Genomic DNA, 23,116 nt, shown 5'->3' with positions numbered 1-23,116 from the left:
ATTGACCGAGAAGATTAACTGACTCAAATGAAATACAAATTATTTGCCGAAAATTTTCTTGCGTTAGGAAAGTGAAACTAAAAAATTGTTTAGGACTAATCATGATAATATTGCATTGTTGGTAATATTGTAAATATCCTCAATAGAAGTAATAAAGCAAAAATTATTGTTAATTAAAGGAAAAGTATACATTTTCATAAAACAAGGAAACATAAATAAATAGTTAATATTGTTGCTGCACAAAAATGTTTATAATTAATTTTTCATATATCGAAATAAACTAAAAAAAGATGTCGTTATTTCGTGTTTCTTCTAAATTTTTTGTATAATGTAAAATTAACTGCAAACGTGAAGATAACTATAGTTTCTCCAGATAGTGTTATTTCCAGATGGTGTCATTTTTTATATTAATATTTTTAATCTTATCATTACTGTCGCTAAAACCATTTGTAATATTAACATGGTAATGCGATACGAACAGCTTGTAGTTTCGCATTACTTTTGAAAAATAGGTTTTATTCGTTTTTTATGTATTTTTGCTTCAATTTATAATTATATCGTTAAATATAAATTCCCTTGTTTTCATAATAACATCTCATAATATGAAATGTATTTATAATAAAATTATGTTTATGTTAGTAATAATAATAATATTCAAAGTAATATTATAAAATATATATTTAGAATACAAGGAAATTTTTAATAAACGATATATTTATAAATCCAAGTAAAAATACATAAGTAATGAATGTGATCAAGTTTATAATAATAATAATGTGAAATTACACATGTTTGTGTTGCAATATCATTCTAGTAGATCATTTGAATAAATAAAAAATGTTGACGAAATTAATTATTATCACATCTGCGAATGAAACTAAACTCTATGCAAATATATATATTATTTTATTATATTTAATTCTTATTAGACCTGCTGAAGCGGTTCACGATTAATCACCATTGCAATTTCATTGTTTTCTAATATCGTGGAATGATTGCCATCAATAACATGTACTTCTACTTTGCCGCCAGTTATCTGAGAATAAAAATATTTTATAGTAGATTAATGTTATATTTATGATGTATAAAAATTTTTAAACTTACTTTCTGTAGTCCATAATCATTCGAGATATGTCGTACAGACGATAACATTGGCTTGAACAATGTGATTGGAGTTCTTATATATGGTATAGGTTCTGGATTATATTTCATGGATGCTTGCAATCTCACATAAAATGAAAGGAGAGCATTTTTTAGAACTCGTTCCAAATATAATTGCTTGTGTTCGGGAGGCAATACATTAAAGAATGCATTTACCTTCTCATCCCACGTTTTGGATTTTTCCAATTCAAGTACAAGCTGGAAAGTAACGTTTTGAAATTCGTTTGACAATAGCAAGAAATACAAAAACTGTTCAATATTGACAAACCTGTTCAATATTAACATATATTTATGTCTTTGCCATAAAAACAAAAACTTTGTTTTGTAGCTCTTCCTCCGAAGACGATTGTAACTGTAGGTTTACAAGTTCTTTCATTAGTTGAGAAGCACTGTCTATCAAAATTAGCCGGCCTTTATACCCTTTGTTTTCTAATTGTCGCGTGAGTTCAATTGTTACAAGCGATCCAAATGAGTACCCCACTAAAGTAAAATCTTTTCGATCTTTAAGTTTCTCTAGCATATGCTGTAATATGTAAAGTTGCATACCATTTTAATACAACAGATTGAATAATATTTATTTTAATCAAATATATCTTTAGTTAAAGAGTATATCGGTAGAAATGAACGGGCCATGTCTTCTACAGTTTCTAATTCATAATTTGTCCTAAGTTGGAAACAAGTGGCTGGCGACTTAATTTTCGATTCTAAACTTTCGAAAATTATACCATAGCCTTCAATACCTGGAATGAAGAATATCTCGCTCCGACCTTCCTCTGGGTTAGTTTTAAGGGAGATAATTAATTCGGAGGAAAATTCTTCGCCGAACAATTGCATCAATACTTTTTTACTAAATAATATTTTGTCGGTTGCAATTTCAATACGATTACTATCACCTGCCCGCTTATTATCTATTTCCACAAGTTTGGCAAAGTTTAAGCTGCGAATATTTTCCGCGTTGAGATATATTTCATACTCGCGCTCTAAAGTTTGTTTTATTTCCACGCCCATCATAGAATCCATTCCAAGTTCAGCCAAGGAAATTTGTTGATTGATACTCTTCAATTCTTTAATACCTATAATCAAAAATTCTTTATTTAAAAAAGATAAAGATAAACAAAAAGATGGCGAAAACAAAATAAAATTATAAAATTTAGCATTAACCATGGATAAACCGAAACTTACACATAATTTTTAAGACAGTATTTACGACATTGTCCGAACAAACTCCATCTAATCGTCTTTCAGCGATTATCATACTAGCAACTATAGGTTTATCTTGTACCAAAAATCGATTCATTTCTTTTAAACAAGATGTTATTTTTTGCTGTAAAGTGCCGCCAATAACAAGTTCTTTCTCGTTATCCTGCATGTCTGCAATAAGACCGACGTCTCCAATCGCTCCCCATTGAATAGCTAATCCAGGCAAACCTTCTTCTACCCTTTTTTCGCATATTTCGTAGAAGACTACGAAATGCCGAAGATCTGGACAAAGGTTTCTAGTAACTTCGTCCAAACGTTTCGTTGCCCAGGCCTTTCCCTTGAAACATTCTTCAAAAGCATTCATAGTGTGTTTATGACAAATACGGTCCTATGAAAAAACCGCGAGGTTAAATATACCATCTACGGGACCTTCATCTATTGCTGATTTTACTATAAGCTCGCAATCTTCTTGATTAGCTGCATCGAGACCGACAAGGATCTTAATATTCACGCCGTATGATTCCCATCTCTTGATTCTCATTTGTTGATTACCATTCTTCAAGCCGTTTCGCGAAGTAATGACAATATTTTTAGTATTTCGAAGAACCAACCATTCGATTAATTCTAAACCAAAGCCACCAAAGCCGCCAATAATTGTATAACCTTTGTTCGGGAAACATCTATAATAAGGTTCAGTCAAGATCGGTGTATTCAGTTGTTCATTTTCTTCGCGTATCTTTATGAGTACCTATGAAATTCAAGACGGATATCCAGTAATAATTTAAGATAGTAAAAATAAATGAATATTAAAACAACGACCATAACTTACTTTTCCAATATGTTTACCAGCAGCCATGAATCTAAAAGCTTTCTCTATTTGATCTTTGCAATAGGTTTGATTGCATTTTCCTTAAGGAGTTTATTTACTCTTGAACTTATTTCATTTTTGATTTCGTTCTTAGTAACTATAATTTGATCTAACATTACAGCATGAAAACTGATCTCCTTCGTAAAGACATCGATGTTTAACGGATTATCTGCGGCTAAGTCAAATTTTCCAATTTCTAAAAATTGTTCTCTATAGGCTAAACAACGCAGAGATGCTAAAAGTGTTACTTCCGTTAAAAAATTTAGAACTATATCTACACCTCTACCGTCGGTTTCTTGCAAAATCATTTGTTCGAAGCTAGTATCTCGAAATTCCAATATGATTATCGTCGATACTGGGAAATGTTTCTTTAATGAATTTACGTTTTTCTGGTGTACCAACGGTAATAAATATTTCACAGCCTTCGTGAAGAGCTAAGGTAATCGCGGCCTAGCCAACACCGCCAGCACCAAAGTGGATAAGAATTCTATCACCTTTTTTTATTTCTCCGTTAATATAAAGTGCATCAATACATGTGGAATATATGCATGGTACTGTCGCTGCATTTTCCAAACTCCAACTTTCAGGTACGGTCCAAGAAAAAATCTCGTCCATTTGATAAAGATTTGATAAGCATCTGAAAAAATGTTATTCATTTCATTTACTTTCATTTTCTGTTATTTTCTATATGCGATTAAATCTCAATCTCATGATTTTTAATTAGCTCACTTGTTTGGATTAAGTCCCATAATACGTCGACCACCAATACTGATTCCACTATATTCAAATCCAAGTACGTTGTCAACATCTTTTCTGATCTGTTGAAACACATCTAATCCTATTTTACCTGTTGCCAACATCACGTCTTTAAAGTTCAACGATGAATAATGGATGCGAACAAGATTCTTCTTTTGATAGTCTTTCGTAATTGGTCCTTCGAGCCAACGTAACGCAATTAAATCTCCGCGTGACTGTAAGAAAGTATTATTTCATGATATTCGATGAAAATTTTATGAAATGTTCTTACATACCAACTGATTAACGAAAGCATGATACATAAGCTTTGGTTCACGAGATGGAAGTAATTGATGCCTATATGATCCCCATACGTTTCCTGGCCGTAAAACATTCATGAAAAGATCGGTTTCGAATTGTTCCGAATAAAGGGGCAATTCTAAAGAAAATTTCGGGGCTGTAAGATCCTGAACTAAAACAGCTCGAAAGATTTTTCCTCCAGTTTCTTTCTGTAAGCAATTAATGAATCCTAAGAGACCAGATTCAAAGTTTCCTTCCTCAACAAATATCACTCTCGTGTTATCTTCTTGTGTTTCATTGGCAAGAACATCTTGTACTTCTTTCAAACAGTTAAATTCATTGCTCCTAACATTAATAAATAGAATATTTTTCGAAATTTCCTCGATCTTCCTTAACAATATCCACAATTCCTCGGAAGTACGTTTCTCCAAAACTATACCTAATCGAAATTCCTTTAGAATAGAATAGTCCAATGGTATATTTTCCTTTTCACGCGATAAAAGAAAAGCCCCATCTTTTGTAGATTTCAAAAGTTGTTTTAAATTTTCCTTTTTTTCATTGGTTAATAAGCAAGATCCAACTGCTAATATCGCTATATCATTTGTTCGTAATTTTGTCGATTCTAAAATTTCAATATTTTTAAGAAGGTCTTCTTCGCCAAATTTCTTTGGTAGTGCAAATAAATTAACGCTTGCTTGAATCGAACGTAAATTGGCCAGAATGTCTCTTAACAATGGAGAAACAAGTTTCTCTGCAGATATATTGTCATTATTCTCAACGAGTTCTATTGTTTTCACTTTCGTCATTGGTATATTCTCAAGAGTAATATGCATAGATAACGTTAATATTTCGCGTAATGACATTTCCCTTCTATCACGATAAGCAATGAATTTATATTCTTCGATAATTGGATCACTGACAAGTTTCTTCCGAGCAATCTCACTGTGCCGTAATATTATGAATTTCCATACTCTCTGTTACAATCACAGTATCAATATACTCAAGTAATTGTACAGGTACATCTGAAATAATATTATTGAATGTAATGGGATTCGCTATATAGATTCACTTTGCAATAAAAATAAGTGTTTACATTTTTTATTGGTTGTCAAACTTTTCAAATATCGTTGATGAGCTTTAGTATCTATTATCAATTTTCGAATTCCAATCAGTACGAATAATCCTCGGGTATCTAAAGCGAGTATTTTCATCTGCAATATGTTATCCAGGAATACAACCCAATTTTTTTTCCACTCGACATGTCCTTTTTTTCCCGATATTGAGGCACTTTGTAAACTTCGAAAGAGGTCGCTATATTGGTAACCACGTAGCTTCAACTCTTTATAGATATCTTATTCACCTAATTCTTCCTTCTCATTGCCATCATTTGCATTGATTAGATCAAGGGGTCTTTTCTCCTTCGATAAGTTAGTTGCAACACGAATCAATCCAGTAACAATAGCAAGACCTCCTTCAACAACTTCGAAATTACCGCTGCCTGTTTGTTAGTAGATCGACATATGTTAAATTCTAAATAAAACAATATATAGATACAAGTTGTGGAAAGTAACTTTTTCAATTATGATTATCATTTCAATTTTGCCTTCTTTCGGAATGGTGGTAGCTCGATTAAACTTTACATTTTCAATAACAACAGATACTTTCGTGTACAATCGTCCTATCATCATGCCGAAAGTTTCCCAAACTAAACATAAATATCCTGTCGCTGGAAACAAATTTCTTCCATCAATCATGTGACCACTAACATACAGAAATTCTTCATAATCGATCGATATTTCAAATATTCGTTCGCCAGAATCAATTTTCTCTTGTCTTCTATAATCTGTCATAAACCAGTCATCTGAATGATTCAATCTGATCACATAATAACATCCAATTTTTGCATTACATTCAGAAGAAATAATCATTAGCCTTTTTCGTTTTCTATATCCTCGTAATTCTTACCTAATGAGTGGAGATATCATTGGAGTACATCGACTGACCGGATATTCTACGTGTGGATATAATTTAGCAAGATCAAGCTGTATACCGCTGTTATAAAGCTTTCCTAATGCTTGTAGAAAAACGATCACGTTATCTTTATCATCTGGATGATTTAATAAAATATTTCTTACGGTTGGTTGCAATGATTTTCTTAAAGTCGCTTGTAGTAGATTTTGTGATCCAATCTCAATCGTGACAATATTATCGGGAATCAGAGCTAATGTTCCTGCAAAGATAATAGGTTTGAACAGATTATTGGTATGATACTCAGCTGACGAGAATTTTACGGCTGATGTCAACCACGCGTTTCGTGGCACTGATGTACTGAGCCATTTTTATTTCGTGGTTTCGCTACTGGTATCACTTTTTTCAAATGTACCAAAAGTTTCGAATTAACTGCTGCGATATAACGGCTATGATAAGGTATATTATTGCACGGTACCTCTTCCACGATAACTTCAGTTACCTGCCAAATACAAACACATTCAAAAAAAAATCAATTTAATAATAAGGAATATTTTTATTGGCTAGATCCTAATTATCTTCAAACGAACCTGTAATTTTTTAACGAATTTCTTCACAGAATCGGTCGGTCCGCTAACAGTTGTACTTTTAGTTCCATTATGACATGCGATGTCGTTATCAGCAGAACAGCAATTCTTCAGATCTTGATAGGAAAGCCCTACCGTTGCTATAGAACCATGAGATATTTTTGTTTCTATCAAGGCAATTCCTCGCGAATATGCTGCTAACATCATTTCCTCTGCTGTGAAACTTCCATCAGCGTAGGCATAACCAAGTTCACCAACGAAATATCCGATGATGTAGTCTGGAACTACACCTACGGAAATTAGAAGATCTCCCAAGCCGATCTGTAAAGATATTTCGCTTTTGATAGATCTTATCAAACGAATGCACTTTTCCCAAATAATTAAATAATTGTCGATATTACTTGAACTGCAGCAATTCCGACGATCGAGTGCAAGATATTGTCGAACATGGTATAATCTTTTTTAGTTAAAATTTTATAAATATTCAAATTACACTGCTTTAATACACCATCACATTTCTCTATTGCTTTGGCAAATGTGGGGAATTTCATCAGGACTTGACTTGAAAAATTACAAATTCCACATTCCAATACATTTGATAATCGCAGTGATTATTATTTTTATGTTTACGAAGAAATATTAGAACAAAAATTTCCATACTCATTCCAGACCACTGCGACCACATTTCAGAAAAAACAAACAATATTGGTTTTTTTATATCAGAATAGTTTTCAATCTCTCTCAGTTTTTTGTCAAACGATTTAAAAGCAGTTATCGTGTATCCCTGACATAAATGACCTGATGTTTCTTTGAGATGGACATCATGAAGGAGACTAATAAATTCGACGTCTATGGGTCGATTATCGATCTATGTAATAGGAGGTTGGAATTATATCGTTCTATTTTATTTTAACGTAATCAAGTATAATACCTAGAGGTCATTAAAAGTACGTTCTACCTACATAATTTAATATGGTTACTACAGCTTCTTCGGTCCGTCCAAAAACTGCTACGAGTTTTGACAAATCGTCATCTGGCATTCCTTTATTGACCTTCGTTTTTAGATTTGATTTAAGTAAGATGTGAGCATTAGCACCACCAACGCCGAAAGAGTTAATGGCTATGTATTCTTCATCAAGTGGAGACGTTTCGGTAACAGTCATGATTCTCCCTTCTGTGAAAGCTTTCACGTCTTTGCGTTGTTGATTAAGATTGATACTTGGGGGTATGAGGCCTGACTGCATCGATATTATCGCCTGTAAAATATCAAAGAAACGAAAATGAACGATTAATTGTCTCATCTTATACTTCAAAATATGTTTACCTTGGCAATGGAGCACATTCCACTGGCTGGTTCAGTATGACCCAAATTTGATTTGATGGAACCGACTTTAAGAGGATTTGTTCTGTTTTTCATGAAAATCTGATCTATAGCATTTATTTCTTCAGGATCATCGATTTTAGTTCCTGTACCATGAGCTTCGATGTAAGGTATACATGCTGTTGGTACACCGCATTCATCGTAGAATTCTTTGGAAAGAGCACTCTGAATTTGGCTAGAAGGGAATGTTATTCCCTGTTCCTTATAACCATCGCAATTTGTTTTCGCATGGATAACTGTTGCATAGATTCTTTTAGCATATTTTCTTTTTTACAGAAATGCAACAACTACGGCTTCGCTCCACACGTAACCATCTGCAGCTTCGTCGAAACACTTGCAACGACCATCCTCGGACAATAGTCCTATTAGATACAAGATAAAATAATTGTTTAATACTCTCATGATATTTCGAGAAAAAAGGACAAATGCTTCAATAAATTATCATAATCAATACCTAAACGTTTAAATGGCAAAGTTACGAATGGATGAAGACAAAGATTTGATCCAGTGACGATCGCGTAATCACATTGTCCGTTATGTATAGCTGTATATGCGTGTTCCATCGCAAATAGACATGATCTGCACGCGGTATCGATGTTATATGTTGGTCCAGTGACACCCAACCATTGCGAAATTCTGTTGGTCATAAAAGCTTTGTTACAGCTTATGATACCAACACCACTTATCTACAATTGAAAATACGTATTATACGACTTATCTGACCATATAAGTAGTTGTGTATAAGTAATCCATCTATAAACTGATCGTATGATCGATTTCCTTACCTTGAGTTTGTTGTAGGTCCAAGTTTGCTCTGTATCGGAGAAGCATGAACCTAAGAATACACCTGTCCTCGTTCCACGAAGATCTTTTGGATGAATTCCAGCATCTACAATAGATTCTTAAGTATGTTCGAACAATATTCTGCCCATAGGATTCATAGTATGTGCTTCTTTAAAATCGACGTCAAAAAATAATGCATCGAATTTTTCGATATTGTTAATTTTCCCCGTTCGTCGTGGAATTTCTGAATGCTCTTATAAAAGATAGAGGTAGAAAAATATTAATATTGGTTAACGCTTACGTTGTTAAATAAAATAGATTGTATACGTATAATCGATACCTGCTTCTGTTCCGTTATCCGTGATGCAATCTTTGCAATTAAAAATATTATCTTTGAATTCGTAGACATTGTTGGATTTTGGAAATCTACTAGCGATTCCGGAAATAACAACTTCTTCACCTGGTTCTGGATCAGCATATTTGAAAAATTTGTAAGATTTTTCTGGCTCCTTAAACTCATTCATGATGTTATGATATTTTACATTCGTTTGTCTGAAATAGAAATTTGAACACACACTGAAATCGTCAGCGGTGATTTCTTCTTTTTAATAATGTTATCCCCCTCCATGAAATTCGTTATATCACGTCAGCTATCATAAATTCTAGTGTTTTTCTGTTTTACTTATTCAAATGAAGATACATTTTTAATCGGCCCTAATGAATTTATTTATTCTTTTTATATAGATTAAGTACGTCATGGTCAATGAAAGCGCACTGTTCAATAACGAAACAATAAAATTTCGTCGTAATACCCAAAATAGTTATGATAAAAATTCTTAAATTTCTAGCTCACATTTATTAATAATTGCATGCATCTGATGTTTACAATGAATGTTATTATTGTGTTAATAGCGACTTCCATTAAAATACAAAATTAAGTACATCTTATTAACGTATAGTGTCAATATTATATTTTGTATACATACATATATTAATGTAATATATATATATATATATATATATATATATATACACATATATACACGTGCAGATACACGAAATATGTATATACTTCTACGTGCGCTTACATACATGCGCACACAAAACTATATCTTTATCTCAATGTCTTTACTTTTCATATCTAATATTTAACAAAATAATACAAACATATACTATACTTTGTTTACCTTGAATTCCTTTATTAAATTTCGTTAATACATTATAGCGAGCCTTATAAAACCGTATTTTGTAATATATACTTATAAGTATATAGAAAATAAAATAGGTAAAGACAAATCAGTATTATATATCGACTTCTCATTAATTCAAAAATTTTACCTTCTCCGTAAATTTTCTTGTTACGTAAAATGAAACATGGCTTATAATGATAAGGAGAACAAAAGTAAAAATAATAAATGAACCCAAATGGTGGATTATTTCGATGCCCAAATAATAATTAATTAATGATGCAAATATAATTTAAATAAATAATTTGTATGTAATATTGAGACATATGCATAATGAAAAAAAAAGTGGTATGAATTGACAAAGAAACGAGCGATGCATAATTTAAGATTAATGACCATCTTTTGTTCAAAGTATGTGGAAATCGATCGACAGGTATGGTCAAAATATGAATCAAGCGGAGAACACTGTCCACGCCATGCTATTCTATCAATATATAAGCTTGTTTTGTTATTTCCTTTTCACGCGTATGTAACAAACAGTTTCGTGTGAATTAGTTGTATAAGTTAGAGCAAGAAGAGTTAGTAGACTGTAAACTCACACTTTTCCTTCTCTCATATGTATATCTTTCGTTGATGGTAATGTGCGTCTTGCAAAGATCAGTGCTAGATACTTTGTCGATTCTCATTTGATTTACGATAACTGAGTAGAAAATAATAAATATAATTAATACATATAAGAATTAGTATATAAGTCTGCAACAAAAAAAAGAATTTGTCCAATATTTTCTTAAAAACAATTAGTGAATACTTATATATTATATTAATTATAATAAACGCATAACAATCATAAAGTAATAAGACAAAGAAAAACTATAGCGGATGAAACAAAAGAAACGCTTCATGCATTTCTTCGAATGTTGTTTTTATTAGATAGGCGGTCATGTGTACAAATTATCAATGACACGATTTGTTGAGTATCCGCCCTTGAAACCAGCACATAAAATGATATATTTTCCTTTTTTTATTATCATAAATTACCGTCATCATATGTATCACGATATATACATTATAAGTATATTCTTCTGTTTCTTCTTCTTTTTACTGTTTTTGTAACTAATTTACTACATTACATATTATAATAATGATAATATTAGTAGCAATAATAATAATATGAAATGAACTACTACAATGGAAACGATATCAAAATATCGCTGGGAGGAAAATTTCGTATATGGTGCGGAAATAAACTTATATTTTAATCTATATTAAGAATAATATATAATATATAAAAGCTCATTAAATTGATTAAGTGAGTTATCGTAGCTTCTCCGTGTTTCTCAGGGCAAGCAATGCTTTTCTTTGCTTTAGAAATGTTCAAAAAACCTGAGCATCAACTATTTACTCACAAAACCTAGCAGGCAATCACTACTTTAAGAGGAGCATCAATGTACTGCATTATTTCTTCGCGAAAAATGTTGAATACAGCATCTACATTATCTTTGAGAACAGAAATAATTTTCCGATTGGATCGACCAACATGGATGAACAAGATCTTATCTTAAAGAAGTAAGTTTAACAAACGACGTTGTTCTGACGAAGTTTTTAAAAACCTATTTATTTCTACACAATCTATTCTCGAGAGTATATTATTTTTTATCGTGATATTTAATTGAGAGAAAGAAAGAGAGAGAGAGAGAGAGAGAGAGAGAGAGAAAGAAAAAGAACAGAGAGAGACAATGTAGGCGATACAGAGAAATGAAGAGTGCTGCGAGCGATGGCGATTAAAATATATCTATGTAACGAAAGAGAAGCGAGATGAGTGCAAAAGAGGCCATATGAAAACAAAGGATTTCTAATCTCGTTGGTGGACAAAATCAAGAAAATATTTAGTTCAAATTATTTTCCAACATGTAATTTTATTTGTATTAAAAATTTTTAATTATTTCATTCCATACGTTTCGATTTCTCAAGAAATATTATAGAACAAACTAACCAAATGCAAATATATGCCACCACATCGTATTTATTACAGAAACAGTTTCTCATACCTTCGGAGATTAAAATTTAAATCCGTTACGTATCGAATAAAATATTATGCTAAGTCTATTGTTTCATATTTTTCCGTAGATTTTGCATTTATTTTAAATATGTTGCTATTCAGACGATCTAAGTTCATGGTAAACTTATAAATTCTAAAAGTTCAATAGGCCGCTCTTGTCATTTCCTGTTCTTAACAGAACTAGTGTATACTATTATATTATCATGTAAAAAGGAAATGGATTATTACGTAAAACGACGTTAAAAGAAAAAGACTAATAATTCTTAATACATTCGTTACCGGAAAAGAAATTCTATCCACTGCGTTACATTTTTTTTTAAGTGCTACAAAATATACTGCAGATTTTTATTTATTTATGCAGAGATAAAGTAAAGATTGACTGCCATTATGTATCTGTCACGTTGGATTTTTAATGGAAATCGGTGCGTTACAGACATATAACGTTGGTAACGAACGTGTTAAATTCATATTATCATTAGTTACTTAACATATCTCTCGAAAGCAAATATTTTACAAGAATGCTCATCCTCGTTATTCAAACGATAGTAAAATATCTTGTGCATACCTTTGCTATACTTTTTGGAATTTATGTTTTTTTTTTTGGTAATTCCATTAATTTTTCATAATACTGTTTGTATATTTTATAAAATTTATTCAATGTACATTTCTTTTTAGCTCCAAAGCAGTGGTCATATTCACCATGTTTTTTTCAGTTAGAGATAAAAATATTTGAGTAATAGTATCAAATGTTGAGTGGTGGTAGTCAACCATAAACTGAGAAAATTCATTGAAAATATAAAAGAACGATAAATTTTTTAATGCCTAGATGTATACGTTTACTTCTTGGATAGAGAGAGAAAATAAAGATATTCATAAAGAATTAAAAACATCAATGTATCTATTACTTATCGCGCAAAAAAGTCTTGAATAGTTTTATCTCTTTCAATCAAACCCATTTTGATAGAACATCAAAATAACATGAAATCTTTTTCAACATATACCACTTTCTTTTAAAATATTATATCGAAACATAATTTTTATAAATCCGTACAATCCGCCTGTAGATTATCTTCCAAAGATAGCAGTTGTTATGTGACAAATTCAGATTTAGAGAAAAATTTGAGCTCGTCGTCGAATGTAGTAAATAACTTGGGAATTAGTATACCGAAATATATGCTTTATTATGTTGCCATTTATCAGTAAATGATAATTGAAGAAGAGGATTTTTGTGAAAGGTTAAGCCGAAGATTAAAATGTATCTGCCGATCTGAACGATAGTTCTCACTAGAAGCATTATTCTGGATAGAGGTTATTCATCCACTCGAATTCTCTTATAGTGCTTATTCTTTCTTTATATCACGTTTAAGGTTCACTTTTTATTTACAAATTCATCGACTTACTTAATTCTTTCACATACCTTAAGATAGTAATAATAAAATGTAGTGCACTAGTACATAACACGCCGAAACTCGCAAAATCTTTCGTAACAAATGTATTTATTCAATTATCTTCATTCTAACGATGATATTTTTTTAAAATAATAGCGGATGTACATATGTATGTAATGTAAGTATATATTACAATATGTTTTATATATATGGGTGTCCTCATGTCCATAAATGTGCGTGTATATAAATATTTAATTATTTTTTTTTTTATTTTATTATATTTTACTATTTCATTTTTTTTTATACCTATTCTTATTTCTTCTATGATAAAAAATCGTTTTTTCTTCTAATTGGACATATTATATGGACATATTATAAAATAACAATCGCTCTTTTTTTGTTTTTTATATAGATTTTGCACATTTCGTTTATTTCTTTTGTGAATACAAAATTTTGATATTTAAAGCTGTTCATTACCTTTGGTTTTTTAATGGATTACGTCATCAATGAGAATAGACCTAATTCTTGGGACTTTTTCAAAGTCTCAATTTATAAACGAAGATTTAATTTACGGCGTCCTTCCAACAGGTTTTTGAAAAAGCTTTATTTTTTTTGGAAAAAGAAAATAATATTAAAAAATGGTATTTATTCAAAAATAAATTATGCATATATAAAAAGCTTTCTTTAAACTCCACCAAAAGTGCGCCGTAAATTAAAACTTCATCTATAAAATGAAGCCTTGTTCATTAAAATTGATCGAAAATTACTTCTATTCTCATTGATACCTATATAAATATGACTATACAAATGCTGTATTCCACATTTTCTGCAAAGAAAAAGTTTAGTATTGTGGCGCCCCTTGAAATTTACGACAAAAGAAATAAAGCTCGTACATCCACAATTGATTTTCATATTCACGCTGGAATGGTGTATGTTATATGTCCAGCGAATGTCTGCATGGTTGTGTGCGTAAATAACCGATGCTCAGATTTTTTTAAGATTTCCGAATGCAAAGAAAAGCTTTCACGGGGAAGTTACGATAATTTACTCATTCATTTAAATGAACTTTGGCCAGATGGATTCTATGACAAAAATAAGGAAATACGTATCCAATCGTTTATGTCAAGGGATCTGAATTTAAAATATTGTTGTTTTTGAAAAATTTGTAGTTTCTTTTCGACCTTATAAATTCAAAAGAAAGAAATTCTATAAGTAATGAATAGTACATTGACAAGCGTTCAGATTCGTAATTCCTGAATTATAGGTACTTAAGGGTAACAAGTTGGTTTTTTTATTGTATCGGTGTAAAAGAAAGTAATGAATAAATTTCTCATTTTTCTTATTTGATAATTTAGTAAAATATTACTACCGAGTCTCTTATATTTAGTTCTTCCACTGATGGCTGACGTGAATTTCGCGGTGGTCTGTGCTAGATAAGACATAGCAAAATTATAATTTTGTTCGATAACAAATAATATATAGTATATGCATTTGTCGATTATTTTTTCAAAATTTATAATTAGTGAACATGTACATAATTTTTAATAAAGATCAAAACATGAGTTTGTTTCCACAAATTTTTTCTCATAATTTATGGTTTCCTCTCTGTTATGGTTTCTTCTATAGAAGTTCACCTCATATTATTACTACTACTACTGTTAACGCACACGTGCGTTCCTCATTTGTTCAGAGTACTTTCTCTTAAAAGAATATATCACCATTCGGAATATTTACTTTTGGGGACTTGTTGGATACTCGCTAAGAAAATACATAGGTAAAAAACACATTGCCATCTTCGTTAGAGAGCTTAAGAATTTTTAGTCACGTTACACCTTTCAGATTCACATCTAATCCCTCGTATTTTATTAAACATTGCTGACTATCCTGCTTCAGATATAGCCAGCCCAACTAATTACACATTATTACACAAAACACATCAATAATTATATCTTATTTCGACCAATATACTGTGACAGCTTTAATTCGCGCAGTATTTATTATCGCGCATCTACCTTATGAGTTTCACAGGATCCTTTAAAGGAACTCGCGTTCTTCCATTAATTTTTGAGAACCCGGCGAGCGGTATTTTGCTAACGGTCTTCAAAGGTATCTTAGTTTAGTGCCAGGCCTTAGTCATAACGACTAGTGGGTCTATAATTCTGACGACAAAGAAGACGGGGAAATTCTCCACGCAAATCGACTGTCATCGCTGATCCAGTGTGAGACGATTATCTGGAAACGCTCTTGTACTTGCGCACTCACAACATAGCAACTACTATTACTATAATAATATGTAATGTAATAATATAATAACAAAAAAAGTTAAAAGAAGAAGAAACGAAAGAATATACTTATATTGTATACATTATGACATATGATGACGGTAATTTATGATATCAAAAGAAGGAAAATGTATCATTTTACGTGGTGGTTTGTGGCAAGAATTCTCAACAAATCGTGTCCTTGACAATTTCGACATATGATCGCCTATCTAATACAAACGACATATGAAGGAAAGTACGAAATGTTTCTTTTCGTTTCGTCTCCTTTGTTTCTTTTTGTCTAACTACTTTATGATCGTAATATTTTTGTCTCTACACTGTTTCTTTCTCATGATTAGTCGAAGCTGACTGAGTTTACTATTACAATACAAAATGTATTAAATAATATCCAGATGTATATAAATAATATTTCAGTACATTTTTATTATTGTTAGTATTATTATCATTATTATTATTATTATTATTATTATTATCATTATTATTATTATTATTATTATTATTATTATTATTATTATTATTATTATTATTATTATTATTATTATTATTATTATTATTATTATTATCAATAGCAGAAATAGCAATATATTATCATTAGTAGTAATAATAGTCGATGTAGTATACAGTGAAATAGTTCGATTGGTGCAACCACGTAAGAAAAAAGCGCATTTCATAGGTAATAATGAAATAAACTCATTTTATTAAAGTAATATAATTATTTATTTTATATTAAAATAATACAAGTATTCACTAATTATTTTTAAGAAAATGTCGGACACATTTTTATTTTTGTCGCAGATTTATATCCTAATTCTTATATGTGTCAATTATATATATTATTTTCTATGCATTTATCGTAAACCAAATTCATACTGACGTAGTGTCTAGTACGGATCATTGCGATACGCTACCATCAACGAAAGGTATACATATGAAAAACTGAAAAGTGTGCATTTACGATCTACTAACATTACTTACTCTACTCACATGAAACTGATTGTTATGTACGCGTGAGACGGAAATAACTAACTTATACACCGATACGATAGATGCATGACGACGACAGCGTTACCCATTTGATTCGTAATACATGTATCATCCATACATATCGTTGAAGTCATAAATGCTTTGAACAGAAGATAATGAACAATCATAAGCTTGTATTTAGCTTTGTTAGGAAGAAGCTCTTAATTCACTTTCTTCCTTAAGAAATGCCACTCAACGTTAACCATTTTATTTCTATTTTTATCTATATTAAACAGTTTTTCCCTTTTCTTCGATTTAATACTCATATTTTATTCGATTTAATAATAGATGATACTTTCTTTTTAACAGGACATACTTGTATGTTTACAGTTTCCTCCTCATGACCTTTGGATTATAGTAAATATTTTTTTATCACAATTTTATTTTTTCTTACTTCATAAAGTAGAACAGTTGAACTCATATCTCATATCAATATCTGAATAGTGAAAAGTGTTTTAAAACAAACTTCATCTGAAACATTTTTGAATTGAACGTCCACTTTTTACGATGTGCAACATTGTTTAGTCAAAAAACTTCGAACAGGAAAAAATTGCCAACAAGTATGAATTCTTTTTAAAAGAAATATTACTTTAATAAATATTCAAAATATATGATGACCTTAGTCTTCTTTATATGGTTAATAAATCATTAACTAGTAGTATAATATCCTTGTCAATAGATGATATAAGATATATGATATCTTGTTCATACCTGATCGTAATGCATTCGTTTCCACATTCTTTCTTACTTCACTATTAGTCGAAGTCTCTCAGTCAGTAGCTTAAACGTAATTTTTGTCACGCGATTGAGTTTTAAAAATGTCAGCCAAGAAGGACCTTCTAACAGAAGAAAAAATAGAGGCAATCCATTGACTTTGAGGAAGAAGGAAAAGGAAATAATTCCAGAAAAAAAATTGGAATTCTATTCTGGTCATAAAGTGAAAATTCACAGAATCCATGTTTGGATTCTATACAAATAAGCATGAATAGTTTTATAAGTATAATAAAATTAAAGTGTAGTATGTGTGGTTTGATTAATCACGTTGAAAGTGATGATACATCAGAAGAAAATTCGAATGACAACGCCTGAATAGTATCAGGAATAATATCTAGTAGCGAACATTCACAATTAGAAGAACTTTGTGTCGCGATAAATATACCAATCTTCTCCAGTATGAATAAAATACCATACTATTGTATCAGAATCTTTCCGCGATACGACGTACAGTCTAATGTTTGAAGTTGCAGAGGAGGAGGCGAGGATTGCTTGCCTAAAAGGAGAAGGCAACCTCGATCGTATTTCTTGTATCACCATTGTCGAGTATGAATCATGGCTCAAAAGGTAATATAAAAATCAGTATAATACGTTATCGTGCGTAAGCGCATTCGTCAATTTTGAAACAAAAAAGATTTTATATGTTGAGGTGAGTAATAAATATGGTTCTTTCTGCAATCGGGTAAATGGTGCAAAAGTAGCTTCTCGCGATCATCAATGTTAGAAGAATTGTTACTGTCCGACAATACAGATGAAATCATACGCAATAATAGTTACACGTTTCGTTGTAACGTCGAGATACACGGTTTGAAATATGTTAAATTGATAATGGATGGAGAAAACAGCGTACACTGGAGATTAATAAATGCTTTGCCATACGGTCCAGAATTACAAATCGAAAAAATGAAATGCCGTATTCATATATTACAAAATTATTGTAGTCGTTTGCAGTCCTCAATGTCATGTGAAGAAATTTCATATTGAAAACGACGGTGATTATGGACCAGACGCGACTTGTCCTTAGGCATCCTATTTATGTGACACAGATTTCCAAATATCTATTTGTAGAATCGTTAAAAAAAGATGACCCCCTCAAAATCGAATGCGAAACTTGAAGCAAATTCTTTCGAATAGAGTGAGCAGAGTCGAAAACGATTAACTGCTTCAATGTTTGCAAATATTTGTAAAAGGAATCCGCGCACGTCTTGTGTAAAGTTAATAGAATCCATTAGATATCCCTCTTTCAAGGAATAAAATAATACCAGATGGGGAATTGAAAAAAGCCGTTGGCAGTTAGACGTGATATTGAAAGTACGGATCTGACCGTAGATAAACATCAACTATTTGTGGCGTCTTTTCCAGACGGGTGAATTGGTACCCTCATTGAAGTCAAATGCCAAGCTCCAAAGAAGGATATGACGCCAATGGAAAGAATTGATCGTAAAAGGATTACGTTCTTACACCTTCAAAATGGAGTGCTGAAGTTAAAAGATTCTGACAGGTACATGTACCACGTAAAGAATTTTCTTACATGTCACTCAAAGACAATGATGCTATTTTATTCTTTGGATACCGAAAGAAATAAGTGCAGATGAAATAAAAAAAAAAAACAATCGCTTTTGGTCAGATAAAGTAGAAGAGAAGTTAACGGCAATTTATTACGAGTGTCCTTTATTGAAATAGTTGATTCCGATAAAGCTCGTAATCTTTCGATTCGAAAATCGACGCGTATTTTAGAAGCACAACAAGCTTAAGACAATAGTCTTAGGTTTTCAAATATTAGCATGCCATCATTTTTTATTTTACAATTGTAATATAAAATGTATTAAATACAGGAAGGATAAAGACTTTGTGGTATGTTCCAATTGGAAAAACAATTGTGGAAAAAGAGAATCAAGGTGCTATAATGCTATTTGTTCGACTAAACCAGCCTTGCATATAGGTGACTGATTCGAAAAATACCACACCATGAAAAATATGAAACGAGTCATACATAAACATAGCAAAATTAAATAGGTATTTTCAGATTTGGACAAAAAATTTTCTTGTATTTAAATAAAGATTTAATTTTTATAACGCATATGTTCAACGTATATATTTTCTCAACTGCACGCCAATATTTCTCGTCCGGAAAGGAATATATATATATATATATATATATATATATATATACACATATATATTATATATTTACTATTTCTATATTTAATTCACTCACATACTTATTACTCTATCTTATCCACAAATCATTCACTACTATTTCTATATTTTATTCAATTAATTCACTATTTATATATCCTACTCAATCATACGTTACATTGCTATTTATCTTCCTCACTCATACACTAATTCACTACTTCTCTGATTCAATGAAACACTCATCATGTCCCTATTTTACTATTTCTAATCATTTACTCATTCACTTATTTCTCTTTCTTACCGAAGCAGCTACAGTTTCTTCACTTTTTTCATTCTCATACTCACTCCATACTTCTTTATTTTACTAACACGCACATTCACTCATTCCTATTTCTCTAATTTATTCAATTACAGAAATAAAGAGAAAGAGAGAAAGAAAGATAGAGAGAGAGAGAGAGAGAGTGAGATTGTGAGAGAGGAAGGTTAAGAGTTAAGAGAATGGATATACTACAGGTACGTCTACTCTACGTCGGATCATGCGAAGTGTCTATTCTTGAAATTTATGGAAGTATCATCGAGAAAAGATCGTTCGAGTTGAACATTTAATATTTTCATTTTACATATCTATGTATTTATATTTAACGTATCATCGCATTATTGCGTATAACGTTAATTTAATTTATATTTATTAGATAGAAACTGATAGGTTTAAAATGTATTAATTTTAACTTTTCTTGATCCAAGTTAATACTTACTATTATTACTAGAATTAATGCTATCACTACTATTACTACTGATACTATTAGTACCAGTACTGAAATGATTTTTCACGAGACTGATCATAAATGTTGGAAAATATATTTTCAAAATTTCATATACATTTTCTAACCATACTAAATTGAGAATTTATATGAAATGGATAAATTTAGATAATAATTTGTTCTAATGGACTATTATTAATCGTAATTTAGAAATGTTTTGAGTGAGATTATATGCGTAATAAAATTATCTTTTATATGTGTATATATATATATATATATATATATATATATATTCAAAATAGTTTGCAGTTATTTATGCAGTTTATAACCGCAGATAAGATACCACGCATACCACACTTTGTCAATGTTTACAATATAATATTCCTTGTTCGACTATTCTCGCGTAAGTTTCGTCAGTTTTCACTTGGATTTCCTTGAGTATAATAATTATGACTAGCGTTACACAAGTATTGGAGTATTGATAAATATTTACGCAGTAGTATTTTTAGTGAAATAATGACCAGAGATCGGTATCTTTGGATACTACAGATGACACATTTTAGCCGTCAACAAGGGCCCACTGATAATCGTCTATATAAAATAAGTGACATAATAAACATGATACGAAAATCGTTCTGCGAAACATTTTATCCATGAAAAAGTTTGCATTGATGAAAGCTTCATGTTATACAAAGGTCGCCGGTCCTTCAAGCAGTACATTCCCTCGAAAAGGAATCGATTTGGGATAAAATCATACATATTCTGTGATTGCAAAACAAGCTATGTCCAAGACCTTATAGTTTACGAAGGAAAGTCAACTGTTATAGAAAGTGACATCAGCGGAATCGTAAAATCAGGTACAATTGTTTTATCACTCTTGCAACCATACTTAGTCCAAAGTCACACACTATACACTGACAATTTTTATTCAAGTCCTGCATTATTTAACTTTTTAAACGATAACTGTACGAATGCATGCGGCACTGTAAAAAAAAGACGTCAAGGAATGCAGAAGATGGAAGAGCGACTGAAAAAAGGAGAGGCATTTTTTCGTGCAGCAAAAAACTTGCTAGCAATGAAGTAGATGGATAAAAAAGAAATCCATATGATTTCCACTATGCATACTGTCAATTTTGAAGCAATATCAAGATATGGAAGAGAACAGAGTATCCAGAAGCCGCTAAAGTGGTATTGGAAATTTTTCTTCCACCTTATAGATATCTGTGTGTGGAATGCATATTGTATGTACAAGCACAATCGGAGGGAAACAATATCGATGGCAAAATTTCATTTGACACTGATAAAACAGATAATCGAAAAGTATCGTCACAATGCAACGGGATGTCAAGGCAGATCGGCTGATAATCAGATGAGATTAACCGACAAGTATTTTCCCATATTTTGTAAGCTGAAAACAGAAGACGGAGGTGTATAATTTGTAGCAAAAATGATAAAAAAACGGATTCGCGGTATGAGTGCAAATATTGTGATGTTGACCTTTGTATAGATCCTTGCTTCCAAATATATCACACAGAATTACATTATTAGTTTTTTCATATTTTTTACATATTTTACATATTTTATTATATATTTTGTACATATTTTTAACGTATTATATTTACACATTATATTTTAATAATTTTCGTGTCGCTATTAATTATATTAAACATTTAATCGTTAAGTTTTGTAATTATATAAATACCTATGTTACCTATAATTTTGTATTTTGTATTTTAATAATTTTGTAAGTCCTTTCATATTAAAAATGTAAATATACTTATTACATTATAGCAATGATTGTTTTATTCAGCACACTTTCTATTTAAGACTTAGAACAACATGTATATAGAAACCATGCGCACTGTGCATATTTTCGGCGCGAATTTCCGTTTAGTGACGGTACTTTGGCGGACGGGGCTGCCATAGCGAAAGGGTTAATGAAAGTAAAGGAAAAGACAAGGTATCTAAAGGCGATTTTGCAATTTTACAATTAGTGATACTTATTCATTCATCGCGATCATTATATATATGAGCATTGTTCATTTTCCCATATTATCTATGTATTAAAGTAAAGGTCCAATAAACAATTTAATGTTTGTAAAGAAAACTATGCCAAGAGGAAAGTTCTTACAAATTTTACGATACCTTCATTTCAACGATGCAGATAATAGTAGAAGAAACCCAGAAGTTATTGACAAAATTTATAAAATACAATCTATTATTGACTTTTTATTGGTATTTTTCCAAAATACGTATCGGCCAGGCCAATACGTCATTGTAGATAAAAGCTTGATATTATGGAAAAAGAAGTATAAACTGTCATCCAGACAGTACGTTCCTTCCAAACAAGCAAGATTTAACCTAAAAACATTTTTTGCAGTTGAATCTCAAACTGGTCATATTTTCAATTTTTAACATTATATTGAACAATTGGTATGTGAATCAAAATCCAAATCACATGAAATCTCTAGATCCATAGCGCTTCATTTATCAAAGCATTTACTTCTCCAAGAAAGGACA

The 23,116-nt window shown here is 31.0% G+C and overlaps 4 protein-coding genes across 4 annotated transcripts in view; 1 reads left to right on the top strand and 3 right to left on the bottom strand.

Moving 5' to 3' along the window:
* Positions 1-23,116, top strand: part of LOC124430420 (fatty acid synthase-like) — a 112,170-nt gene that overhangs the window by 26,361 nt on the left and 62,693 nt on the right. The window lies entirely within an intron of this gene.
* Positions 1-23,116, bottom strand: part of LOC124430421 (fatty acid synthase-like) — a 104,641-nt gene that overhangs the window by 57,105 nt on the left and 24,420 nt on the right. The window lies entirely within an intron of this gene.
* Positions 1,691-9,553, bottom strand: LOC124430451 (fatty acid synthase-like). The gene is given in 20 exon segments (XM_046977044.1): positions 1,691-2,234; positions 2,344-3,109; positions 3,289-3,464; positions 3,559-3,679; positions 3,785-3,866; positions 3,959-4,200; positions 4,261-5,134; positions 5,208-5,286; positions 5,358-5,616; positions 5,806-6,139; positions 6,230-6,605; positions 6,608-6,734; positions 6,823-7,140; positions 7,221-7,391; positions 7,394-7,687; positions 7,782-8,075; positions 8,144-8,562; positions 8,655-8,886; positions 8,986-9,236; positions 9,324-9,553. Coding segments are annotated over 20 exon segments (6,093 nt in total). The 5' UTR covers positions 9,508-9,553; the 3' UTR covers positions 1,691-1,740.
* On the bottom strand, positions 2,902-5,268 carry LOC124430425 (fatty acid synthase-like). The gene is made up of 4 exons (XM_046976986.1): positions 4,261-5,268; positions 3,959-4,200; positions 3,191-3,866; positions 2,902-3,109 (listed from the first exon to the last, which is right to left on the bottom strand). The coding sequence occupies exons 1-3, from the start codon at positions 5,125-5,127 to the stop codon at positions 3,680-3,682; spliced, it is 1,296 nt and encodes a 431-aa protein (XP_046832942.1). The 5' UTR covers positions 5,128-5,268; the 3' UTR covers positions 2,902-3,109; positions 3,191-3,679.

The sequence above is a fragment of the Vespa crabro genome, chromosome 18 (assembly GCF_910589235.1).
Source record: "Vespa crabro chromosome 18, iyVesCrab1.2, whole genome shotgun sequence".
Taxonomy (NCBI): domain Eukaryota; kingdom Metazoa; phylum Arthropoda; class Insecta; order Hymenoptera; family Vespidae; genus Vespa; species Vespa crabro.
This window is presented reverse-complemented; position numbering and strand designations above follow the sequence as displayed.